This window comes from Manis pentadactyla, chromosome 5 (genome assembly GCF_030020395.1).
Source record: "Manis pentadactyla isolate mManPen7 chromosome 5, mManPen7.hap1, whole genome shotgun sequence".
NCBI classification, from domain to species: Eukaryota; Metazoa; Chordata; class Mammalia; order Pholidota; family Manidae; genus Manis; species Manis pentadactyla.
In genome coordinates this window covers 166,234,295-166,258,700 of record NC_080023.1, presented here as the reverse complement: position 1 = coordinate 166,258,700, position 24,406 = coordinate 166,234,295, and the positions used below count along the sequence as shown (strand labels likewise).

Genomic DNA, 24,406 nt, shown 5'->3' with positions numbered 1-24,406 from the left:
AAAATTGCATACTTTAGGGACTTCACAGGTAAGTTTCAAATTACACCAGCTTTAATACTTATTAAAAGTCACATCCTAATCAATTGCAAAGCTATTTACCTTTGTGTACCTGGTAGTTTATCCTGGTTTAGGTAGCTGTCAGGATGAGCAATGCAGGAGGAACCTCAGCCACTACAACTTTTATATAAGAACAGTTTCATGCTTTTCAAGATTTAACCTCACAAAACTACTACCATTATTTGACACAAGATTTTTGTTTTACCATTAACCCGATAGGGACTTAAAAAAAAAGGCTCATACCTCAATTTTAAATAGAAACTTTATTTACAGTGACATCTAAAATGATCAGCAAAGCAGTCATAGCTTCCCACCCATCTCAGAAGTTATCCCATATGTTTGAGTTCTCTGCAGTGTAAGAATGACAGATGTTTTAAACAACATTTAATGTAAACTTGATTGAAACTGAATTCATTCTCAATACTATAAAGTCAATTCCTGAGAATGTAAATATTGCTCTCAGAATGACATTTCCATCTTCTTCAAGATTCCATATATTGGAAAGAGAAAGAAGGAAAGAAAAACACCCTGCTCATTATTAAATAGTTCACTTTGGAGCAGAACAGTTCTTGCTCCTCTGTAGCAGGGGGGAAATGCCATCTATCCTAGAGGTTTTACTCCTGTGAATTCCCCACTTGTGCACAAAACACATGGCTTCTGCAAATAAAAAGGTAACTGGACAGGCATATGGGTAACTGGCAATCCATTCTGTTTACTGTCCAGCTGCATCTACCTCTGGATCAAAGAAGAGCCAACTGTGTTCCCGCAGTACCCACCCCTGGACACCCCCAACTCACCTTAGATATTACATACTGATTAAGCAGTCCTATTGATTGATATTTACACCTTCCATCACGATGCACAATTTAGGAATATGATATAACATTACAATGAATTTCTACTTGTTTTTTTAAAGGAAGAAACGTGTCTCATATCATTTTTGATCTTTATAAAATATATATATTTATATATCTTTGGATTCAGCAAAAAAGTAGGTACTGGAAATATCTCACATTCTAAAAGCAGATGAAAAGATTACTCATAGTACTATTCACCCAAAAAATACCAAGGTTTAAAAAAAGAGACGGGGTAAAGGAGGTAAGCAGCAGGAGTACAAAGAATTATCCAAAAAAGAGAAAAAGACAATAAAAGTAAAAACAACCAATTTCTTAAAGACTGCCTCCATTAAAAGAAAACCAAAATCTTAAGTTTGCACCAATAAAAGGAACAAGTAGAAGATATAAAAACATTTTTTTCCATATAAAAAGGGGCCCTGCTTCCAGTTAGCCTGGCATCAGGATTGAGGAAAAGAATCACAAAATGTTATATTTTTTCTTGTTTTTAATTTTTGAAAGTCAAGAAAGGTAAGCACCATTCTATTTCTCCCACGCAGACATGACTTAAATGAGAGTTCAGGCACACCTGCCACAACTGTGTCTAAAAAGACAGAGACTCATACTCAGCTATGCCTCTGCCTCCAGACAGCAAAATATGTTATCTGAAAAAGTACAGGCCACTATGATGGAAGTTGGTGGACTTACAATCTTAGATTTATTTTTAACTGGGTGGTGGGCAGGGATTAAGGGGTGCCAAACTCAACTCCACTCTAGTGATGGTTCTAGAAATACAGGTTTCACTTACTCATAAGTCAAAGAAATTAAATGATCTTACCTTCAGAATGAGACACCTAGAGAGACTGGCTAAATGTGTGAAATAGAAAAAAATTAACTGGCTTTCAATTATTGCTAGGAAATTACACCAAGGCTAGCAGAGACATTTGAAATTCAGATACTCAAAAAACCCAATTTTATTCAACTACTTAAACCTAAAAGAGCAGATAAAGAGAATTAGACTTGATTTTTTTTTTCCTTATTCCCAACTAACCAGAACAAGTAACAAGGAGTGGCAACAGGAGTGGCAACAGCAGAAAGGGGCAGCGGCAGGAGAGGGAAGGAGTGCAAAGGCACTCAGTCAGACCATAGCTTTGAATTATGCAAAACTGGCTGCTTTGGAGACTGAGCTCCTTAAATAACCATGACACTATTCTAATTCTCAGGGGCAATGAAAACATCACACAGTAAAATGACAAGACAGCAGAGCAGACACCAGAAGCCACACATCAAGGATTCCACTTCTGAGATCTCAATGTGGGATTCAGGTTCTAGCAACCAAACCTTAGAGCAGCACTCTTAAAATGGATGAAAAGACACCATTCAATTTTTTTAAAAAAACATGAATTGCTATTGTTTATAGACCACTTAAAATCCAAGATTCTTTTTAAATCAAATTGTTTGCTCTATTTAAATTCTTGATACATTTTTTTTCCCCTGTATCTACTCTTTACCCCAAAATTAACAAAGTGCTTAGTTCTGGTAGAGGAATTTAAAAAAAAAATTTTTTTTTTTTAATGCCTACATCTAAACAAATGATCTCTTTAAAAAGTGTTTGGATTGAGAGATTGAAAAGAGCGAGGCCTCAAAGGCTGGGGAAGGATAAGTGGTGAACCGCTGTCCCTGCCCCGGCCACAAAATTCAGGGTTTATCTCTTCAGTTTGTAACCTCACCACACTGAGCTTACAGAAATCAACAATGTTAAATATTTAGCTTCACAAACTCTGTAAAAATGAGTTGTTGTGACCTACAAAAAAGGTATGTACATATTTTACATAATACAGTATCTTAAAGGTCGTATTTACAAAAGAAAATCTATTCACAGAAACACTGCGAGATTCTGATTCAGAATGCAGTATCTGGCCTTGGATTTTCTGCAGTTTATTTTCAAAAAGCATTATTGCTCTACCATATAGGCTAAGGGTGACACCAAAACTTTCAACAAGAACAACAAAAATCACAGTTCTTGCCCAACATATTAGTTTAGACAAAAACCAGGAATGTGGTTCATCATTCCTCAAGACCTCAGAATATTGCATTTATCCATCATTTCTTAAATAAAGTGCACTTGGCTGCACATTAGCATGTGAAAAATTGCTACTGCTGCAATTAAATACTGTCATCTCATTTTGCTTTATGCAAAAGCCATTTGACATCAAGGACGATTCCTGTAAGTGAAGCATTACAAAACATCAGGACGATGAAAATCCTAGTTAAGAAAAAGCCTAGAACAACAGGTTCCTAGGATCACAGCAATTCAACACTATCATTAAAGGACAAGAACTTGGAAATGCCAATTCCACGGGACAGAGGGTCAACACAGAGCTACCTGGTAGTGACAAAATCGTGTAGACTGGGACTACGCTCTGTCCAATACTCTTAAGTACAGAAACCAGATGTCCTCTGTTTCTCCAACGTCCTCTGGCCCACCTACATTTATTTGAAAGACTATGGATAGCCAGGCAGAAAGAAGTGACACAGGACTTTTGTGATCAGTAACACTCCATACCTCCAGAATCACATCCCTAAGAAGCAGAACACCAAAAATATGTTTTGAACTCCATGATACACAGAAAGAGGGGGAAAAAAAACAGGAAGATATCATACTTCAGCTTAGAATACAGTCCTGTTCAAATGGCATCACTTGGAATACCCTGGAAGGCAATCAAAGCTGGTCCATCCTTCAAAGCTGGGTTCCTAGAACAGTGACTCTTTACTCCTGATAATCCTAGCACAGTGTCATTTGTACAGTGATTTCATTGAAGGTCCTGGTATAGAGATGTCAGCAGTATTTCTGTTAGCAACCAGAAGTAACATGAGTAAAACATGCTTTGCACAAAAGAAAAGCATCCTTTTGTCTATACTGATGGCTTGCAACATGGCTCTTGCTGGCTGACTCAGATTCCTTAGATCCCACATTACCCCAAGTATCTAATGGCCCAATGCCTTCAAACCAGCTTTCTCAATGACTATATTAAGTTATGCATCCAAGTTGAAAATCTACCTAGGATCTTTAGATAGTACAGTTGAGGCTTTGGTTCTCTCCAGCGAACAGGAATAACTTTGAGAAAGGTAAGGGATAGACCTCTGTACCTGATCAGGACCCATGGGCATGCCAGACATGGGCATGGAGTTCATGTTCATCTGTCCCATGGGACCACTGCTGCCATTCATGTGCACCATACTGTACGCTGCAGGAGTTCCCTGGTGGGCAAACTGCTGCTGGGAAAAGGAGCTGTAAAGAAAGTGTCAAATTATCTCCTGGGTCATTTTAGAAACACAGGACATGCACACAGAGACTATCACGATTTTGTCAAATGTTGCTGTACTTAAGCAGAGAACAACATGAGAGAGAGAACTCCCTGACAGCCTGCCTTCCATGTCACAGCTGTCTGTACTCAATACCCTCATCCATATGTAGGAAGCATTCTCAAAATGAATGAGTCAAGTAAGACATTTTATAAAGTGAAACCGGGCCTTTTGATCTCTCTACCCAATGAGGCTTGAAAAAAAATGCAGATTAATCCTAAACTTTGGGCACTAGAACGTGAATGACTTTTAAAGTCTGTTCTTCACCTGTTCCTAGCCAGATTTCCTGACGGCCAGCCCTTTATTTCCGAGGACTGATACATGGGTGCAGTCTGAGGGTGCTGCATCATGGGATTCTGAGAGGGACCCATTCTTGATGACATCATTGCACTGGGAGGACTAGACACTCGACCGAAAGTTGGATCTGGCTGTTGTCCCATTCCTTAAAAAAGAAAGAAGAAAAAGAAATTACAATGTTCAAATGCTATCTCCTTAGAATATCAGCTTTCTATAGTAATTTTATGTTATTTTTAAGATGGGGAAGATGGTAAGTATGAGACAAAGAGCTACAAGATGCTGCCTGCCTGTTAAACCCTGCTTGTCACCATGGTGACAGCTAGAGTAACAGGCTTACTAAAGGAAAGCACACTGTCTAGATCACTTGAAAAGTAGTCACTTCAGAGTAGAAAAGGGACTCCATATCATGCTACTCCATCACTCTATTCTTCTTTGGAGGGCAGAGGAGTTACTGCCCCTGATGACAGAGATGCTAACATGCCATCTCCCCAACAGATGCCTCTACCCAGCTCCACCATGTTCCTGCGACCTCTCGAAGGCTGACGTGGAGAGCTATAGGCATTACTATAATTACTATGCCCAAGTCACCAAGAAAAGGACCTCAGCAGCCCACATGCATCAGAGCATTCCTCTTACTGACTTGACCAGCCATCCAGCAACTGCAGAATTCTACTACACTGGGACATGTTTGGGGAAAAGGGCCTGGTAGTTTTTCCTTCAAATTGAGATGTAGGGAACTTTAAAAAATAGAAATTAAGAATAAGACCTGAAAGAAAGAAAAAAAAAAAAAAAAGACTCAACTCTGATAGACCATCTTCCTCAATTACAGTTCCATGCAAACTGCGGTACACTTTGTTATCACATTATTTTTTAACTTTGTTGTCCTTGTGAAATAGCAAGAGGGAGTAAATAGTATTTCTGTTTTTAATATGCAGCAGATCTCATGAGCCTTATGTCCTAATTCAGGTTACTTTGGAAAAGAGAATCTCACTGTTAAATTTACCATAATTTGGTGGATACGGGAACTGCTGGGTTGGTGCCTGTGGCATTGCCGGCCCTGCCAGAACCCCATCCATGCTGGGGGTGGCGGTCACATTAGGGGGCGGGCTGAAGGCCTGCGTTTGCTGCGGTGGCGGCTGCTGCTGCTGCTGCTGCATCATCATCGCCACCCTCTGCTGTCGGAAGTGATGGCTCAGCAGCTCTCTGCTGCGCTGAGCAACCATCTGGGCATTAAGAAAACCCTGCTAATGCCCAAGAAGAATGCAGTTATGCACACATAGAAAGAACCAGACAATTTCATATATATAGTATATATAATACCCCACGATATATCAGGTAATCAGAGAGGAAAAAAACAACTACTGTCTTTATAGTTATGAAAAAGGAAAAATGTAAAACTCACATTATAGTAAAAGTTTTCTGTCTATTTGTGGGGAGGATGGAGGAGGGGGGCTGCTGCATAAGAGGGGCCTGGAAATTATGTGGGTGAAAACATTTGAGTTGTCAAGCTTTAACACAGTTCAAAAACATTCCTCAAAGTGAGAGAACATGCAGGGGCAAAATTTGAAGACAAACTTTCCAGAATATATGAAATGCAATTTTAAGTAGGAAAAGGCCAGGAATGGGAGGGGAGGGACAAAAAGGCAACCCCCCCGAAAAAAGGATGTGCTTATATTCAGGCAGGAATCCATTCCAGAAGGTCATGTAGTCTATTTAAACCTTCTGAAAGGAGAAGCTCTTTGGAGATTAAGGAGGTGACCTGATCAAAGCACTGAACAAGGATGCTAATCTGGGCCCTACCAGCTGGGAGAGATCAGCTCCAAAAAGCAAACTTTTACCATCTTTTTGGAAGGCATCATAGCTCAGCTTATACAAGATGCCTGATTATCAAGAAAATGTAGGTATCAGTACTTCCAAGCAGGTGAAAGATGGGCAATTTGCAGTTTTTTTAAAACAATAATTATGAACAGTATTTCCAGCCACAATAAAGGATTTTCATATAGTCATCTGCCTCATGCACATTAAGAAAATACCTTATATAGTCTCACCTTGGGCTGGAGGTAGTGAGAACTTTAATATAATCCCTCCCACTATTGGAAACAGATCATCTCAGAAGTTGCCACTGAGAGCAGGATTATGTATTATTTATTTTCTTCTTCATACTTCTTATAGTTTCAAATTTTACCCAGTGAGCATATGGTTTCATAATCCAAGAACAGAGAAAAGTTTAGATTATTTTAAACTCCTAAAATTTTTGATAGTGGTTCTCACAACACAGCTATTGATCACAAGGGCAATTAATGTAAAAAATTCACATCAGTGGTTTTAATAAAAGAACCTCTCCTCTTCTGATTCTTCCAGCAAGAGAGAATGGAAGAAAAAAAGTGTCATTGGACCATGAGATGGTTTCTTACACAAGGAAGTTGGAATTACTATATTCATTTAATGAACACTTCTTGAGAGCACACCATGTGCCAGCCCTGGGCTGGACACATAGCAGTGAGCACAGAGAGGCCCGTCATTCTCACCTGGGAATTTATCTGGGGCTGCATCATGGGCCTTAGCACTGCAGCACCACCAGCAGTGGTGTTTTCCATTTTCATTTCAAGTGCCTGGCGGCTCTGATTCAAAAACTGGGGAGAGACAGGGTGATGAAACAGAGTATGGTAAGGAGCCCAAAATAGCTTTCCAAATCCTCGGCACCACCCAAGTAGGTCATGACAGCATCTCCAAACCCATTAACCTGGCTAAGTCACATGTAAGCAGAGCCAGTACAATTTCACACTTCAAAAAAGTTCATGCTCAAAGTCTTTAGCTAGCATATAAAGCTTTATTGTTTGGTATCAAGAGAAAATGTGAAAGTATAATTCTGCAGTGAAAAGAGTATCTTCAACAGGAACTCAAAGGATTTATAAAGTCAAATTTTCTCTGGGATAACTTATGCCATTAGAAAAATAGCTTTAACTTGGTTATAACAACAATGAATAAACAACTCTTCTGTTACCTTTTCCTAGGTAACTTTTAGTGGAAAGAAGTAAAATGATACCATGAACACATTAACACAGCTTTCCTGAGTATCCAAACTGACTTTTGGGAATATTAATATACTAGAAGAATCTCTGGCTTGCTGGATTCTAAACTCACTCATCTGCTTGAATAGTTCAGTTCTGCCACATTTAATTCAACACACCCAAGACACTAACAATCTAAGTAATTAAATTTTAAAATTTGCTGGGCATGAAGGAAAAAAAATACAAGTCTCAAAATATTAAGAGAGCTCAAGTTTTATAAACAGAGAAAGCACAGGTTCCACAAAAAGAATGCTCAAATCAATAAGGTTTAAATATTTGATTATTAACACTAAGGACTTGATAAAAGTAGAAATTATCTACCCCTAAGTAAGACTAAGAAGCCATCCAAAATACTTTTGTTTTTTCCCCCCCAAGAGCAATCCCCTCTAACTTTTTACTGTTAACACATGCAATAGGTCTTAAGGAAAGGTATCCGGTGCTAGCAGGACCACTCCCTACAAGGAACCATCTATACCAATAAAATGTTACACAGAAGTGAAAACAAAAGGAAATTCTTTAGCTGATACAGGATAGAGAGCCAGTGGCAAGAGCTCTGAAGAACACAGTTTGAAAACAAATTAAAGAGGAGGCCACAGTGAATGCTGGTTCAGGCCACAGCAGAGCATGTGACTTGACTGGTTGTTACCTGCTGGCCCTGCAGCCGCTGCTGGAGCTGCATTCTAAGTTGCTTGGGGGTGTTTGTCCGGGGCCTCATGATGTTGGCCCTAGGGTGCATTCCTTGGAGAGGAAAACTGCCTTGCTGGCTCATCTGATTCACCATAGAGTTATAAGATGGTGATTGTCCTGGAAGATTAAAGCTGGCTTGCATTGAAGGCCCCTGTGCCGGGTATGTCTGCCCATATAATGCTGCCTTCTGATCCATCATTGTAGCCGCTTCTTGGCCTTGGAAGGTATCCTGTTTGGGCTCCAAAGCCTGTCCCTTAAACATAAAACACACAAATGAACATCAAAGTACATCTGGGAAAGCAACAGAAATCAAATGCTCTAAAGAAAGTGAAAAATTAATCAAAATATGTGAACAATTATGTTGCAGAATTCCAAAAGCAAAATCAAGTTTATTGTCTAAAGTTCCATGAGAACACAGACCCTCATCTTTTCACTGCTCTGTCCTAATGCACCTAGCACAAGGTCTCACACAGACATTCAGATATTTTATAAGCCAAATATCTACAATGTATTAAGTACCTGGAGAAAATACTATCTGTTCCAAACCAGATTTCTGTACCAAAATAGACTTCCCAAGTATAAAATAAATCAATTAAAAGCACTGTGATCAATGAACTCTCATGTAATTTGTAAAAGAATGTTTCTGAAGGTCGCCAGAGAGAATAAATCAACAAAACTTGTATACCCTGATGTGTACTTGCTAGTTGAACAAAACCTAAAGGTGGTCAGCCACTACTATTTGTACGTGGGTCGTGTGTGTGAGAAAACCATTCATTCAACAACTATTTATTAAATGCCTGTTTTGTGCCAGGTGTCACTTTTCTACTAAGGATGTTAAGGACGGGTGCAAAATAATGTCCAGCAGGCAACAGAAAAAGTAGTAAAAATAAATACTCTGGAGGAGGGAAGGCCCTACTATGCTAAGACAAAAAGAGCCTGTCAGGTATTACATCCACCCTTATCTTCTTATCCACAGGCCATAATGCCAAGGATGCAGTCAACACCCTCACCGAGTCTTGCCTTAAAGCATACTTGACTCCACTGTGACTGACCCCACACTCGGTTTCTTCCCAGTTCTCTGACCTCTCCTTGGAACAATATTGAGAGTTCATCAAAGCTCAAGTCCTAGGACTTCTTTTCTCTCGCTATATTTTCTACTTTGGTGTTCTTATCCACTAGCAACTACATCTTTGAACTCTAATTTTGCTTATGAAAATAAATCACTACCTATCATCTTTACTTGGCAGTCTCAGGCATCTCAAGTTAACATGTAGAAAACAGAATTTGTGACTCCCAAAAACTTATCTTCCAAAAAGCCTGATTTTCCTATCTTTCCTATTTTGCTATATATATACACACACAGCGACACCATTCACCCAGAACTAAAAAGCCAGCAATCTTCATCCCCTCCTTCCAAACATGTGGGTATGCACGCGCACACACAGCATCAGGTCCTGTAGTTTTTCTTCCGTGCTTTCCATTCTATTGCCATGACCCTTTCTAAGACACCTCTTGGACTGTCATGGTAGGTTAGGAGTCTGAGTAGAGAGCAAAGAGGCAACTACCTGCCCTCAGCCTGCTCACAAACTCCACACCACCAAGAAGCTGTACTTTGTATCTACTCCCCAAAGGGCCTTGGCTCAGGAGACACCAAGCACAGCAGAGGGCAGAAGCTGAAAATGGATCTTACATATTTATAATTTCTTGTAAAATTTCTATCTTAATGCTACGGTACGACCATCAACTCACCTCACCAGCCCAGCTCCCAAAATGCAAATTCCCAGACAAGAAATGGAGGACTGGAGAGGGCAGAGCCAAGATGGCAGCGTGAGTAGGACAGTGGGAATCTCCTCCCAAAAACATATATATTTTTGAAACTACAACAAATACAACTATCCCTAAAAGAGAGACCAGAAGATACAGGACAACAGCCAGACCACATCCACACCCAGAGAACCCAGCGCCTGGCGAAGGGGGTAAAATACAAGCCCCGGCCCAGCGGGACCCGAGCACCCCTCACCGCAGCTCCCGGCAGGAGGAGAGGAGTTGGAGCGGGCAGGGAGAGGGAGCCCAGGACTGCTAAATAGCCAGCCCCAGCCATCCGCACCCAGGCGGGGGGTGCTAGATACTAGGGAAACAGGACAGTAAGACCTGTGAGTGGGTCCCCGCAGTCGGCACCCCCTGGGACAAAGAAAAGCGAGTGCTTTTTGAAAGTCTTAAAGGGACAGGGACCCCACAGCTGGATGGAAGCATCCGGAGACACTTAGCCCAGCAGCTGGGAAGCTTGGGGAACTCCGGGTGCACTAACCCCCTGGGCAGCAGCTGTGAGACCCCTCACGGCGATAAACAGCCTCCCCCCGGTCTGTTCCCACTCTGGCGTCCCGCCATAGCAGAGCTGCAGCCTGAGGCTGGCCACGCCCACAGCAAGGGAGCTTCCTCCATAGCGGCCGGGCAAGAAACAGACCCAGTCTACGCGCAATTGCCCAACAGAAGTCGCTAGGGGTCGCCGTTGTCCCAGAAAAGAAAGGCCAGGAGCAAGTGGAAAAGGTCTTGGCTCTCCCAGCTGACACAAGAGTCAATAGCATATCACTGCATCTATCAACATGAAAAGGCAAAAAAATTTGATCCAGACCAGGCTAACCCAGACACCTTAAACATCCTCTCCCGAGAAGGAATCTGGGGAGGTAGATTTAACCAATCTTCCTGAAAAAGAACCTAAACAAAAGTCATAACCATGCTGATGGACTTGCAGAGAAATATGCAAGAACTAAGGAGGGAGAATACAGAAATAAAACAATCTCTGGAAGGACTTCAAAGCAGAATAGACAAGATGCAAGAGACCATTAATGAACTAGAAAACAGAGAACAGGAACGCAGAGAAGCTGATGCAGAGAGAGATAAAAAGATCTCCAGGAATGAAACAATATTAAGAAAACTGTGTGACCAATCCAAAAGGAACAATATTCGCATCATAGGAGTACCAGAAGAAGAAAAGAGAGAAAAAGGGATAGAAAGTGTCTTTGAAGAAATAATTGCTGAAAAATTCCCCAAACTAGGGGAGGAAACGGCCTCTAAGATCACAGAAACACACAGAACTCCCATGACAAGGGACCCAAGGAGGGCAACACCAAGACACATAATAATTAAAATGGCAAAGATCAAAGACAAGGACAGAGTATTAAAGGCAGCCAGAGGGAAAAAAAAAACCCATCAGGCTATCAGACTTCTCAACAGAAACCTTACAGGTCAGAAGAGAATGGCATGATATATTTAATGCAATGAAACAGAAGGGTCTTGAACCAAGAATACTGTATCCAGCACGATTATCATTTAAATATGAAGGAGGTATTAAACAATTCCCAGACAAGCAAAAGTTGAGGGAATTTGCCTCCCACAAACCCTCTACAGGGTATCTTAGAGGGACTGCTCTAGATGGGAACACTCCTAAAAAGGGCACAGAACAAAACACCCAACATATGAAGAGTGGAGGAGAGGAATAAGAAGGGAGAGAAATAAAGAATCATCAGTGTTTATAATAGCTCAATAAGCGAGTTAAATTAGACAGTAAAATAGCAAAGAAGCTAACCTTGAACCTTTGGTAACCACAAACTTAAAGCCTGCAATGGCAATAAGTACATATCTTTCAATAATCACCCTAAATGTAAATGGACTGAATGCACCAATCAAAAGACACAGAGTAATAGAATAGATAAAAAAGCAAGACCCGGCGGAGAAAACATGGCGGCGTGAGTAGGACAGTGGGAATCTCCTCCCAAAAACATATATACTTTTGAAAATACAACAAACACAACTAGCCCTAAAAGAGAGACCAGAAGACGCAGGACAGTGGCCAGACTGCAGCTACACCAGCGAGAACCCAGCGACTGGTGAAAGGGGTAAGATACAAGCCCCGGCCCGGCGGGACCCGAGCGCCCCTCCCCCCAGCTCCCGGCGGGAGAAGAGCAGGCAGAGCGGGAGGGAGACGGAGCCCAGGACTGCCGAACACCCAGCCCCAGCCATCCGGGCCAGAGCGCAGACACAGTAAATGCCCAGGGGGCCCTGGATACTGGGGGAACAGGGAGTAAGACCTCTGAGCGGGTGCTGAAGCTGATGCCCCTGAGACAAAGAAAAGCGGGGGCTTTTTGAAAGTCTTAAAGGGACAGGGACTTAACAGCTTGACGGAAACAACCCAGGTCACAGTACAGCAGCTGAAAATTACAGGGAAAACCGGGTGCACTAACCCCCTGGGCAACAGCTCTGAGACCCCTCACGGAGGCAAACAGTCAAGCAGCCCCCCCATCCATTACCCCACCGGGCACTGCGAAAGCAGAGAAGCAACCTGAGACAAATTCCGCCCACAGAAAGGGAAATTTCTCCCTTCCGGCCAGGCAAGACACAAAGACCCACTCTACACGCAATTACCCAACACAAGCCACTAGGGGTCGCAGTTGCCCCAGTAAAGAAAGGCCAGTAGCAAGTGAAAATTTTGGCCCTCCCAGCTGACAGTCAATAGCACCTGTCAACATGAAAAGGCAAAAAAATATGATCCAGACAAGACTAACCCAGACAGCTTCGGCATCTGCTACATCTTCCCCTGAGAAGGAATCTGGGGAGATAGATTTAGCCAGTCTACCTGAAAAAGAATTCAAAACAAAAGTCATAACCATGCTGATGGACTTGCAGAGAAATATGCAAGAACTAAGGAAGGAGAATTCAGAAATAAAACAAGCTCTGGAAGGACTTCAAAACAGAATGGACGAGATGCAAGAGACCATTAATGGACTAGAAAACAGAGAACAGGAACGCAGAGAAGCTGATGCAGAGAGAGATAAAAGGATCTCCAGGAATGAAAGAATTTTAAGAGAGCTGAGTGATCAATCTAAAAGGAATAATATAAGAATCATAGGCATTCCAGAAGAAGTAGAGAGAGAAAAGGGGATAGAAAATGTCTTTGAAGAAATAATTGCTGAAAATTTCCCCAAACTAGGGGAAGAAATGGCCTCTCAGACCACAGAGGTACACAGAACTCCCATGACAAGGGATCCAAGGAGGGCAACACCAAGACACATAATAATTAAAATGGCAAAGATCAAAGACAAGGACAAAGTATTACAAGCAGCCAGAGAGAAAAAAAAGGTTACCTACAAAGGAAAACCCATCAGGCTATCATCAGACTTCTCAACAGAAACCCTACAGGCCAGAAGAGAATGGCATGATATACTTAATGCAATGAAACAGAAGGGCCTCGAACCAAGACTACTGTATCCAGCACGAATATCATTTAAATATGAAGGAGGGATTAAACAATTCCCAGACAAGCAAAAGTTGAGGGAATTTGCCTCCCACAAACCACCTCTACAGGGCATCCTACAGGGACTGCTCTAGATGGGAGCACTCCTAAAAAGAGCACACAACAAAACACCCAACATATGAAGAAGGGAGGAGGAGGAATAAGAAGGGAGAGAAATAAAGAATCATCAGATTGTGTTTATAATAGCTCAACAAGCGAGTTAAGTTAGACAGTAAGACAGTAAAGAAGCTAACCCTAAACCTTTGGTAACCTCAAACTTAAAGCCTGCAATGGCAATAAATTCATACCTTTCAATAATCACCCTAAATGTAAATGGACTGAATGCACCAATCAAAAGACACAGAGTAATAGAATGGATAAAAAAGCAAGATCCATCCATATGCTGCTTACAAGAGACTCACCTCAAACCCAAAGACGCGCACAGACTTAAAGTCAAGGGATGGAAAAAGATATTTCAAGCAAACAACAGAGAGAAGAAAGCAGGTGTTGCAATTCTGGTATCAGACAAAACAGACTTCAAAATAAAGAGAGTAACAAAAGACAAAGAAGGACATTACATAATGATAAAGGGCTCAGTCCATCAAGAGGATATAACCATTATAAATATATATGCACCCAATACAGGAGCACCAACATACCTGAAACAAATATTAACAGAACTAAAGGAGGAAATAGAATGCAATGCATTCATTCTAGGAGACTTCAACACACCACTCACTCCAAAGGACAGATCCACCAGACAGAAAATAAGTAAGGACACAGAGGCACTGAACAACACACTAGAACAGATGGGCCTAATAGACATCTACAGAACTCTACATCCAAAAGCAACAGGATACACGTTCTTCTCAAGTGCACATGGAACATTCTCCAGAATAGACCACATACTAGGACACAAAAAGAGCCTCAGTAAATTCCAAAAGATTGAAATCCTACCAACCAACTTTTCAGACCACAAAGGCATTAAACTAGAAATAAACTGTTCAAAGAAAGCAAAAAGGCTCACAAATACATGGAGGCTAAACAACACGCTCCTAAATAATCAATGGATCAATGACCAAATCAAAATGGAGATCCAGCAATATATGGAAACAAATGACAACAACAACACTAAGCCCCAACTTCTGTGGGACGCAGCAAAAGCAGTCTTAAGAGGAAAGTATATAGCACTCCAAGCATATTTAAAAAAGGAAGAGCAATCCCAAATGAACGGCCTAATGTCACAACTATCAAAATTGGAAAAAGAAGAACAGATGAGGCCTAAGGTCAGCAGAAGGAGGGACATAATAAAGATCAGAGAAGAAATAAATAAAATTGAGAAGAATAAATCAATAGCAAAAATCAATGAAACCAAGAGCTGGTTCTTCGGGAAAATAAACAAAATAGATAAGCCTCTAGCCAGACTTATGAAGAGGAAAAGAGAGTCAACACAAATCAACAGTATCAGAAATGAGAAAGGAAAAATCACAACAGATCCCGCAGAAATACAAAGAATTATTAGAGACTACTATGAAAACCTATATGCTAACAAGCTGGGAAACCTAGGAGAAATGGACAACTTCCTAGAAAAATACAACCTTCCAAGACTGACCCAAAAAGAAACAGAAAATCTAAACAGACCAATTACCAGCAACGAAATTGAAGCGGTAATCAAAAAACTACCAAAGAACAAAACCCCCGGGCCAGATGGATTTACCTCGGAATTTTATCAGACATACAGGGAAGACATAATACCCATTCTCCTTAAAGTTTTCCAAGAAATAGAAGAGGAGGGGATACTCCCAAACTCATTCTATGAAGCTAACATCACCCTAATACCAAAACCAGGCAAAGACACCACCAAAAAAGAAAACTACAGACCAATATCCCTGATGAACGTAGACGCAAAACTACTCAACAAAATTTTAGCAAACCGAATTCAAAAATACATCAAAACCATCGTACACCATGACCAAGTGGGATTCATCCCAGGGATGCAAGGATGGCACAACATTCGAAAGTCCATCAACATCATCCACCACATCAACAAAAAGAAAGACAAAAACCACATGATCATCTCCATAGATGCTGAAAAAGCATTTGACAAAGTTCAACATCCATTCATGATAAAAACTCTCAGCAAAATGGGAATAGAGGGCAAGTACCTCAACATAATAAAGGCCATCTAGGAAAACCCACAGCCAACATTATATTGAATAGCGAGAAGCTGAAAGCATTTCCGCTGAGATCGGGAACTAGACAGGGATGCCCACTCTCCCCACTGTTATTTAACATTGTACTAGAGGTCCTAGCCACGGCAATCAGACAAAACAAAAAAATACAAGGAATCCAGATTGGCAAAGAAGAAGTCAAACTGTCACTATTTGCAGATGACATGATACTGTACATAAAAAACCCTAAAGACTCCACCCCAGAACTACTAGAACTGATATCGGAATACAGCAAAGTGGCAGGATACAAAATCAACACACAGAAATCTGTGGCTTTCCTATATACCAACAATGAACCAACAGAAAGAGAAATCAGGAAAACAACTCCATTCACAATTGCATCAAAAAAAATAAAATACCTAGGAATAAACCTAACCAAAGAAGTGAAAGACTTATATTCTGAAAACTACAAGTCACTCTTAAAAGAAATTAAAGGGGACACTAACAGATGGAAACGCATCCCATGCTCATGGCTAGGAAGAATTAATATCGTCAAAATGGCCATCCTGCCCAAAGCAATATACAGATTTGATGCAATCCCTATGAAACTACCAGCAACATTCTTCAATGAACTGGAACAAATAATTCAAAAATTCATATGGAAACACCAAAGACCCCGAATAGCCAAAGCAATCCTGAGAAAGAAGAATAAAGTAGGGGGGATCTCACTCCCCAACTTCAAGCTCTATTATAAAGCCATAGTAATCAAGACAATTTGGTACTGGCACAAGAACAGAGCCACAGACCAATGGAACAGACTAGACAATCCAGACATTAACTCAGACATATATGGTCAATTAATATTTGATAAAGGAGCCATGGACATACAATGGCGAAATGACAGTCTCTTCAACAGATGGTGCTGGCAAAACTGGACAGCTACATGTAGGAGAATGAAACTGGACCATCGTCTAACCCCATATACAAAAGTAAACTCAAAATGGATCAAAGACCTGAATGTAAGTCATGAAACCATTAAACTCTTGGAAGAAAACATAGGCACAAACCTCTTAGACATAAACATGAGTGACCTCTTCTTGAACATATCTCCCCGGGCAAGGAAAACAACAGCAAAAATGAACAAGTGGGACTATATTAAGCTGAAAATCTTCTGTACAGCAAAAGACACCAACAATAGAACAAAAAGGAACCCTACAGTATGGGAGAATATCTTTGAAAATGACACATCCGATAAAGGCTTGACATCCAGAATATATAAAGAGCTCACACGCCTCAACAAACAAAAAACAAATAACCCAATTAAAAAATGGGCAAAGGAACTGAACAGACGGTTCTCCAAAAAAGAAATACAGATGGCCAACAGACACATGAAAAGATGCTCCACATCGCTAATTATCAGAGAAATGCAAATTAAAACTACAATGAGGTATCACCTCACACCAGTAAGGATGGCTGCCATCCAAAAGACAAACAACAACAAATGTTGGCGAGGCTGTGGAGAAAGGGGAACCCTCCTACACTGCTGGTGGGAATGTAAACTTGTTCAACCATTGTGGAAAGCAGTATGGAGGTACATCAAAATGCTCAAAACAGACTTACCATTTGACCCAGGAATTGCACTCCTAGGAATTTACCCTAAGAATGCAGCAATCAAGTATGAGAAAGATCAGTGCACCCCTATGTTTATCGCAGCACTATTTACAATAGCCAAGAATTGGAAGCAACCTAAATGTCCATCGATAGATGAATGGATAAAGAAGATGTGGTACATATACACAATGGAATACTACTCAGCCATAAGAAAAGGGCAAATCCAACCATTTGCAGCAACATGGATGGAGCTGGAGGGTATTTTGCTCAGTGAAACAAGCCAAGCAGAGAAAGAGAAATACCAAATGATTTCACTCATCTGTGGAATATAAGAACAAAGGAAAAACTGAAGGAACAAAACAGCAGCAGAATCACAGAACTCAAGAATGGACTAACAGGTACCAAAGGGAAAGGGACTGGGGAGGATGGGTGGGTAGGGAGGGATAAGGGGGGGAGAAGTAGGGGGGTATTAAGATTAGCATCCATAGCGGGGTGGGAGAAAGGGGAGGGCTGTACAACACAGAGAAGACAAGTAGTGATTCTACAACAGGTTGCTACGCTGATGGACAGTGACTGTAAAGGAGTATATAGGGGGGACCTGGTATAGGGGAGAGCCTAGTAAACAAAGTATTCGTCATGTAAGTGTAGATTAATGATTAAAAAAAAAAAATGCAGTTCCTATGTGGTGACCTCTAATGAGTTCTACACAATGATATAAAGGACATATAAAAGTGTAGGCAAAGGGTCTGTTTGTGTTTATACAGAGGATCAAAGCCTAATTTGGCTACCCCGAAAATGAACTAAGATACGATATGAAAAAGAACTTCCAACATCAGCACTCTCGGGAAGACTCATGACAGAAGATGATCAGAAAAAAAAAAAAAAAAAAAAAAAAAAACTTCAACAAAGATCCACGCACTGTCACAGGTGTAGATGCACTCATCCCACCAGTTCCTGGACTTGCCATGGGAAAGATGAAGGAGATATCTAGGCTGGCCTGTGCATACAGTAAAACAAAAATTGGACTGGATCTATACTGTTGGAACTCAAACAAGAATTGGGAGAAGTGCAAATTGTAGCACTCCAAAATCTTACAACCACAGACTATTTATCGTTAAAAGAACATATGGGATATGAACAGTCCCCAGGAATGGGGTGTTCTAGTTTATCTGATTTCTCTCAGACTGTTTAAGTTCAGTCGGACAATATCCACCATATCATAGATAAGTTTTCACAAATGCCTAAGGTGCCTAACTGGTTTTCTTGGTTTCACTGGAGATGGCTGGTAATTACAGGTATGCTTTGGTTAGGTAACTATATTCCTATTATGTTAATGTGTGTGCACAATTTAATTAGTCGTTTAAAACCTATCCATGCTGAAGTTACTCTACAAGAAGATATGTCAAAGAAATAATCAATCTTCCCAGGTTTTCTTCTGCCTGCTACTTCTGTAGCTTTTCTTCTTCCTACCTAATCACAACCTTTAAATAGAACTCGTGCCACATGTCGAATTTACCGAGTATCATAATTCTTCCAAGTGGTAAAGACACCTCAAGACAAATGCTGGGCATAGAAGCCACAGGGCATAAATATGCAAAGAAGTAAAAAGCTAACCTTTTCAAACAATAAGGCTTCCCTCTCACTTACCAACTTCACATTTCCCTGTATGGCCCCAGAAGATGACTGGTTAGCCAGAGACGGGTAAGATTCCTCAAGGGAGGAACAACCTAAGACAGGCACAGTCGCAGGGGGGCCATCAGGTGAGAAAGTGGGGAGCAGCAGAGGTGAGGCTTAGAACCTCCCCCCTCATGTTCTGAGAGAAATCTTCTGCATACATGGATGTTTATTGCCCTCGTCTAGCGCAGATTAACACATAGTCTACAGGCACACACCTGATCATCTACATTTGCTCTCTTACAACACTAAACTCTGTTTCCTACCTTTATCTCATATCTACCTACCACTTCAGCATTTTATTAAAAATAATAATAATAGAGAAATGTGGTATCCACATATAAATCAGGTTTAAAAATCAAATGAGTATTCATATTTGAACTGACTGTTTATAGTTCATAATGCATTAACAAAACCGAAAGCTTCTGTGATGACTGCCCCTGCACTGTTCACCATGTAACTTATTCACTATGTAAGAATTTGTACTCCATGTAAGAATTTGTTCGTTATGCATCAGAAGATTGGAGACTGACGAAAATTGGGCTTGGGGTGGATTAATGATTGTGCATTGAGTATTGACCCCCCTATACAGAGATTTGTTGTGGTTAACAACTATTTGATCAATAAATATGAGAGATGCCCTCACAATATATATATATATATACATATATATATATATAAACACACTTCCAATTGTAAAATAAATAAGTAACCGGGATGTAATGTATAGCATAAGGAATATAGTCAAAATATTGTAACAACTTGGTATGGTGATACCTGGTACCTAGAAATATCATGTATATAAATGTTGAGTCGCTGTGTTGTACACCTGAAACTAATGTAATGCAATGCTGTTGTCAACTACCCTTCAATAAAAAAATAAATAAATAAGTAAAAAAAAAAAAAAAAAAAAAAAAAAAAGCAAGACCCATCTATATGCTGCTTACAAGAGACTCACCTCAAACCCAAAGACATGCACAGATTAAAAGTCAAGGGATGGAAAAAGATATTTCATGCAAACAACAGCGAGAAAAAAGCAGGTGTTGCAATACTAGTATCAGACAAAATAGACTTCAAAACAAAGAAAGTAACAAGAGATAAAGAAGGACAGTACATAATGATAAAGGGCTCAGTCCAACAAGAAGATATAACCATTATAAACATATATGCACCCAATACAAGAGCACCAACATATGTGAAACAAATACTTAACAGAATTAAAGGAGGAAATAGAATGCAATGCATTCATTTTGGGAGACTTCAACACACCACTCACTCCAAAGGACAGATCCACCAGACAGAAAATAAGTAAGGACACAGAGGCACTGAACAACACACTAGAACAGATGGACCTAATAAACATCTATAGAACTCTACATACAAAAGCAACAGGATACACATTCTTCTCAAGTGCACATGGAACATTCTCCAGAATAGACCACATACTAGGCCACAAAAAGAGCCTCAGTAAATCCCAAAAGATTGAAATCCTACCAACCAACTTTTCAGACCACAAAGGTATAAAACTAGAAGTAAATTGTACAAAGAAAGCAAAAAGGCTCACAAACACATGGAGGCTTAACAACATGCTCCTAAATAATCAATGGATCAACGACCAAATTAAAATGGAGATCCAGCAATATATGGAAACAAATGACAACAACAACACAAAGCCCCAACTACTGTGGGACGCAGCAAAAAGCAGCCTTAAGAGGAAAGTATATAGCAATCCAGGCATATTCAAAGAAGGAAGAACAATTCCAAATGAATAGTCTAATGTCACAATTACCGAAATTGGAAAAAGAAGAACAAATGAGGCCTAAGGTCAGCAGACGGAGGGACATAATAAAGATCAGAGAAGAAATAAATTAAATTGAGAAGAATAAAACAACAGAAAAAATCAATGAAACCAAAAGCTGGTTCTTCAAGAGAATAAACAAAATAGATAAGCCTCTAGCCAGACTTATTAAGAGAAAAAAAGAGTCAACACACATCAACAGAATCAGAAACGAGAAAGGAAAAATCACGACGGACCTCACAGAAATACAAAGAATTATTAGAGAATACCATGAAAACCTATATGCTAACAAGCTGGAAAACCTAGGAGAAATGGACAACTTCCTAGAAAAAAACAACCTTCCAAGACTGACCCAGAAAGAAACAGAAAATCTAAACAGACCAATTACCAGCAACAAAATTGAATCAGTAATCAAAAAACTACCCAAGAACAAAACCACCGGGCCAGATGGATCTACCTCAGAATTTTATCAGACATACAGAGAAGACATAATACCCATTCTCCTTAAAGTTTTCCAAAAAATAGAAGAGGAGGGAATACTCCCAAACTCATTCTATGAAGCCAACATCATCCTAATACCAAAACCAGGCAAAGACCCCACCGAAAAAGAAAACTACAGACCAATATCCCTGATGAATGTAGATGCAAAAATACTCAACAAAATATTAGCAAACCGAATTCAAAAATACATCAAAAGGATCATACACCATGACCAAGTGGGATTCATCCCAGGGATGCAAGGATGGTACAACATTCAAAAATCCATCAACATCATCCACCATATCAACAAAAAGAAAGAGAAAAACCACATGATCATCTCCATACATGCTGAAAAAGCATTCGACAAAATTCAACATCCATTCATGATAAAAACTCTCAACAAAATGGGCATAGAGGACAAATACCTCAACATAATAAAGGCCATATATGATAAACCCACAGCCAACATTATACTGAACAGCGAGAAGCTGAAAGCTTTTCCTCTGAGATTGGGAACAAGACAGGGTTGCCCACTCTCCCCACTGTTATTCAACATAGTACTGGAGGTCCTAGCCATGGCAATTAGACAAAACAAAGAAATACAAGGAACCCAGATTGGTAAAGAAGAAGTTAAATTGTCACTATTTGCAGATGACATGATATTGTACATAAAAAACCCTAAGACTCTACTCCAAAATTACTAGAACTAATATCAGAATTCAGCAAAGCTGCAGGATACAAAATTAACACACAGAAATCTGTGGCTTTCCTATATACTAACAATGAACTAATAGGAAATCAGGAAAACAATTCCATTCACAATAGCATCAAAAAGAATAAAATACCTAGGAATAAACCTAACCAAGGAAGTGAAAGACCTATACCCTGAAAAGTATAAGACACTCTTAAGAGAAATTAAAGGGGACCCTAACAAATGGAAACTCATCCCATGCTCCTGGCTAGGAAGAATTAATATTGTCAAAATGGCCATCCTGCCCAAAACAATATACAAATTCGATGCAATCCCTATCAAATTACCAACAGCATTCTTCAATGAACTGGAACAAATAGTTCAAAAATTCATATGGAAACACCAAAGACCCTGAATAGCGAAAGCAATCCTGAGAAGGAAGAAGAAAGTGGGGGGGATCTCACTACCCAACTTCAAGCTCTACTACAAAGCCACAGTAATCAAGACAATTTGGTACTGCCACAAGAACAGAGCCACAGACCAATGGAACAGAATAGAGACTCCAAACATATATGGTCAACTAATATTCGATAAAGGAGCCATGGACATACAATGGGGAAATGCCAGTCTCTTCAACAGATGGTGCTGGCAAAACTGGACAGCTACATGTAAGAGAATGAAATTGGATCACTGTCTAACCCCATACACAAAAGTAAATTCAAAATGGATCAAAGACTTGAACGTAAGTCATGAAACCATAAAACTCTTAGAAAAAAACATAGGCACAAACCTCTTAGACATAAACATGAGTGACCTCTTCTTGAACATATCTCCCCGGGCAAGGAAAACAAAAGCAAAAATGAACAAGTGGGACTATATCAAGTTGAAAAGCTTCTGCACAGCAAAGGACACCATCAATAGAACAAAAAGGTATCCTACAGTATGGGAGAATATATTCATAAATGACAGATCTGATAAAGGCTTGACATCCAAAATATATTAAGAGCTCACACACCTCAACAAACAAAAAGCAAATAATCCAATTAAAAAATGAGCAGAGGAGCTGAATAGACAGTTCTCTAAAGAAGAAATCCAGATGACCAAGAGGCACATGAAAAGATGCTCCACATTGTTAATCATCAGAGAAATGCAAATTAAAACCACAATGAGATATCACCTCACACCAGTAAGGATCGCCCTCATTGAAAAGACAAACAACAAATGTTGGCGAGGTTGTGGAGAAAGGGGAACCCTCCTACACTGCTGGTGGGAATGTAAATTAGTTCAACAATTGTGGAAAGCAGTATGGAGGTTCCTCAGAATGCTCAAAATAGAAATACCATTTGACCCAGGAATTCCACTTCTAGGAATTTACCCTAAGAATGCAGCACTCCAGTTTGAAAAAGACAGATGCACCCCTATGTTTATCACTGCACTATTTACAATTGCCAAGATATGGAAGCAACCTAAATGTCCATCAGTAGATGAATGGATAAAGAAGATGTGCTACATATACACAATGGAATATTACTCAGCCATAAGAAAAAAACAGATCCTACCATTTGCAACAACATGGATGAAGCTAGAGGGTATTATGCTCAGTGAAATAAACCAGGCGGAGAAGGACAAGTACCAAATGATTTCACTCATCTGTGGAGTATAAGACCAAGGAAAACTGAAGGAACAAAACAGCAGCAGAATCACAGAACCCAAGAATGGACTAACAGTTACCAAAGGGAAAGGGACTGGGGAGGATGGGTGGGAAGGGAGGGATAAGGGTTGGGAAAAATAAAGAGGGCATTACAATTAGCATGTATAGTGCGTGGGGGGCACAGGGAGGGCTGTGCAACACAGAGAAGACAAGTAGTGATTTTACAGCATCTTACTACGCAGATGGACAGTGACTGTGAAGGGGGGAGCCTAGTAAACATAATGTTCTTAATGCAATTGTAGATTAATGATCCCAAAATAAAAAAAATTTTTTAAATAAAAAAAAACATAAGACTCAAAGACACTGAGAAGTGACTAGTGGTTACCAAGGGGGACCAGAATGGGTGGGGGCAGAGGGGAGGGGAGGGGAGGGGGACTGTTGAACCACTGTGATGTACATCTGATAAATTAAAAAATAAAAAAATCATACTAACGATTCTTTGTGCCAGGATTACAGAGGATTTTTAACTCTTTTTTTTAACGTGATTATCAGATATTTATATTAATGACATTAACTATTCTATCAACAGGACAAAGAAAGCTATTTCCAGCTTAAATGAAATGTTAAGGGGCAGTTGAATCTTCTCAGTCTCTGTGTAACCCTCACACCCATTGCCCCCACCCAGGTTAGATGCCACTTCTCAGTGCCAGAGTCTTGTAACTGGTACCC

General features: G+C 40.1%; 1 protein-coding gene across 4 annotated transcripts in view; it reads right to left on the bottom strand.

Annotated features, from left to right (window-relative positions):
• Window positions 1–301: 301 nt before the first annotated feature.
• The window catches only part of NCOA3 (nuclear receptor coactivator 3), a 138,823-nt gene continuing 114,718 nt past the window's right edge, over window positions 302–24,406 (bottom strand). For 3 of the 4 annotated variants that reach the window (XM_036902043.2, XM_036902041.2, XM_036902044.2), the window contains 6 exons: window positions 8,271–8,564; window positions 7,082–7,186; window positions 5,557–5,797; window positions 4,524–4,698; window positions 4,041–4,182; window positions 302–3,741 (listed from right to left, as the gene is read on the bottom strand). In XM_036902043.2, the coding sequence (XP_036757938.2) occupies window positions 3,730–3,741; window positions 4,041–4,182; window positions 4,524–4,698; window positions 5,557–5,797; window positions 7,082–7,186; window positions 8,271–8,564 (969 nt within the window). In that variant the 3' untranslated portion in view covers window positions 302–3,729. The remainder of the gene's footprint in view (window positions 3,742–4,040; window positions 4,183–4,523; window positions 4,699–5,556; window positions 5,798–7,081; window positions 7,187–8,270; window positions 8,565–24,406) is intronic. The other variant, XM_036902045.2, reaches the window with a different exon arrangement.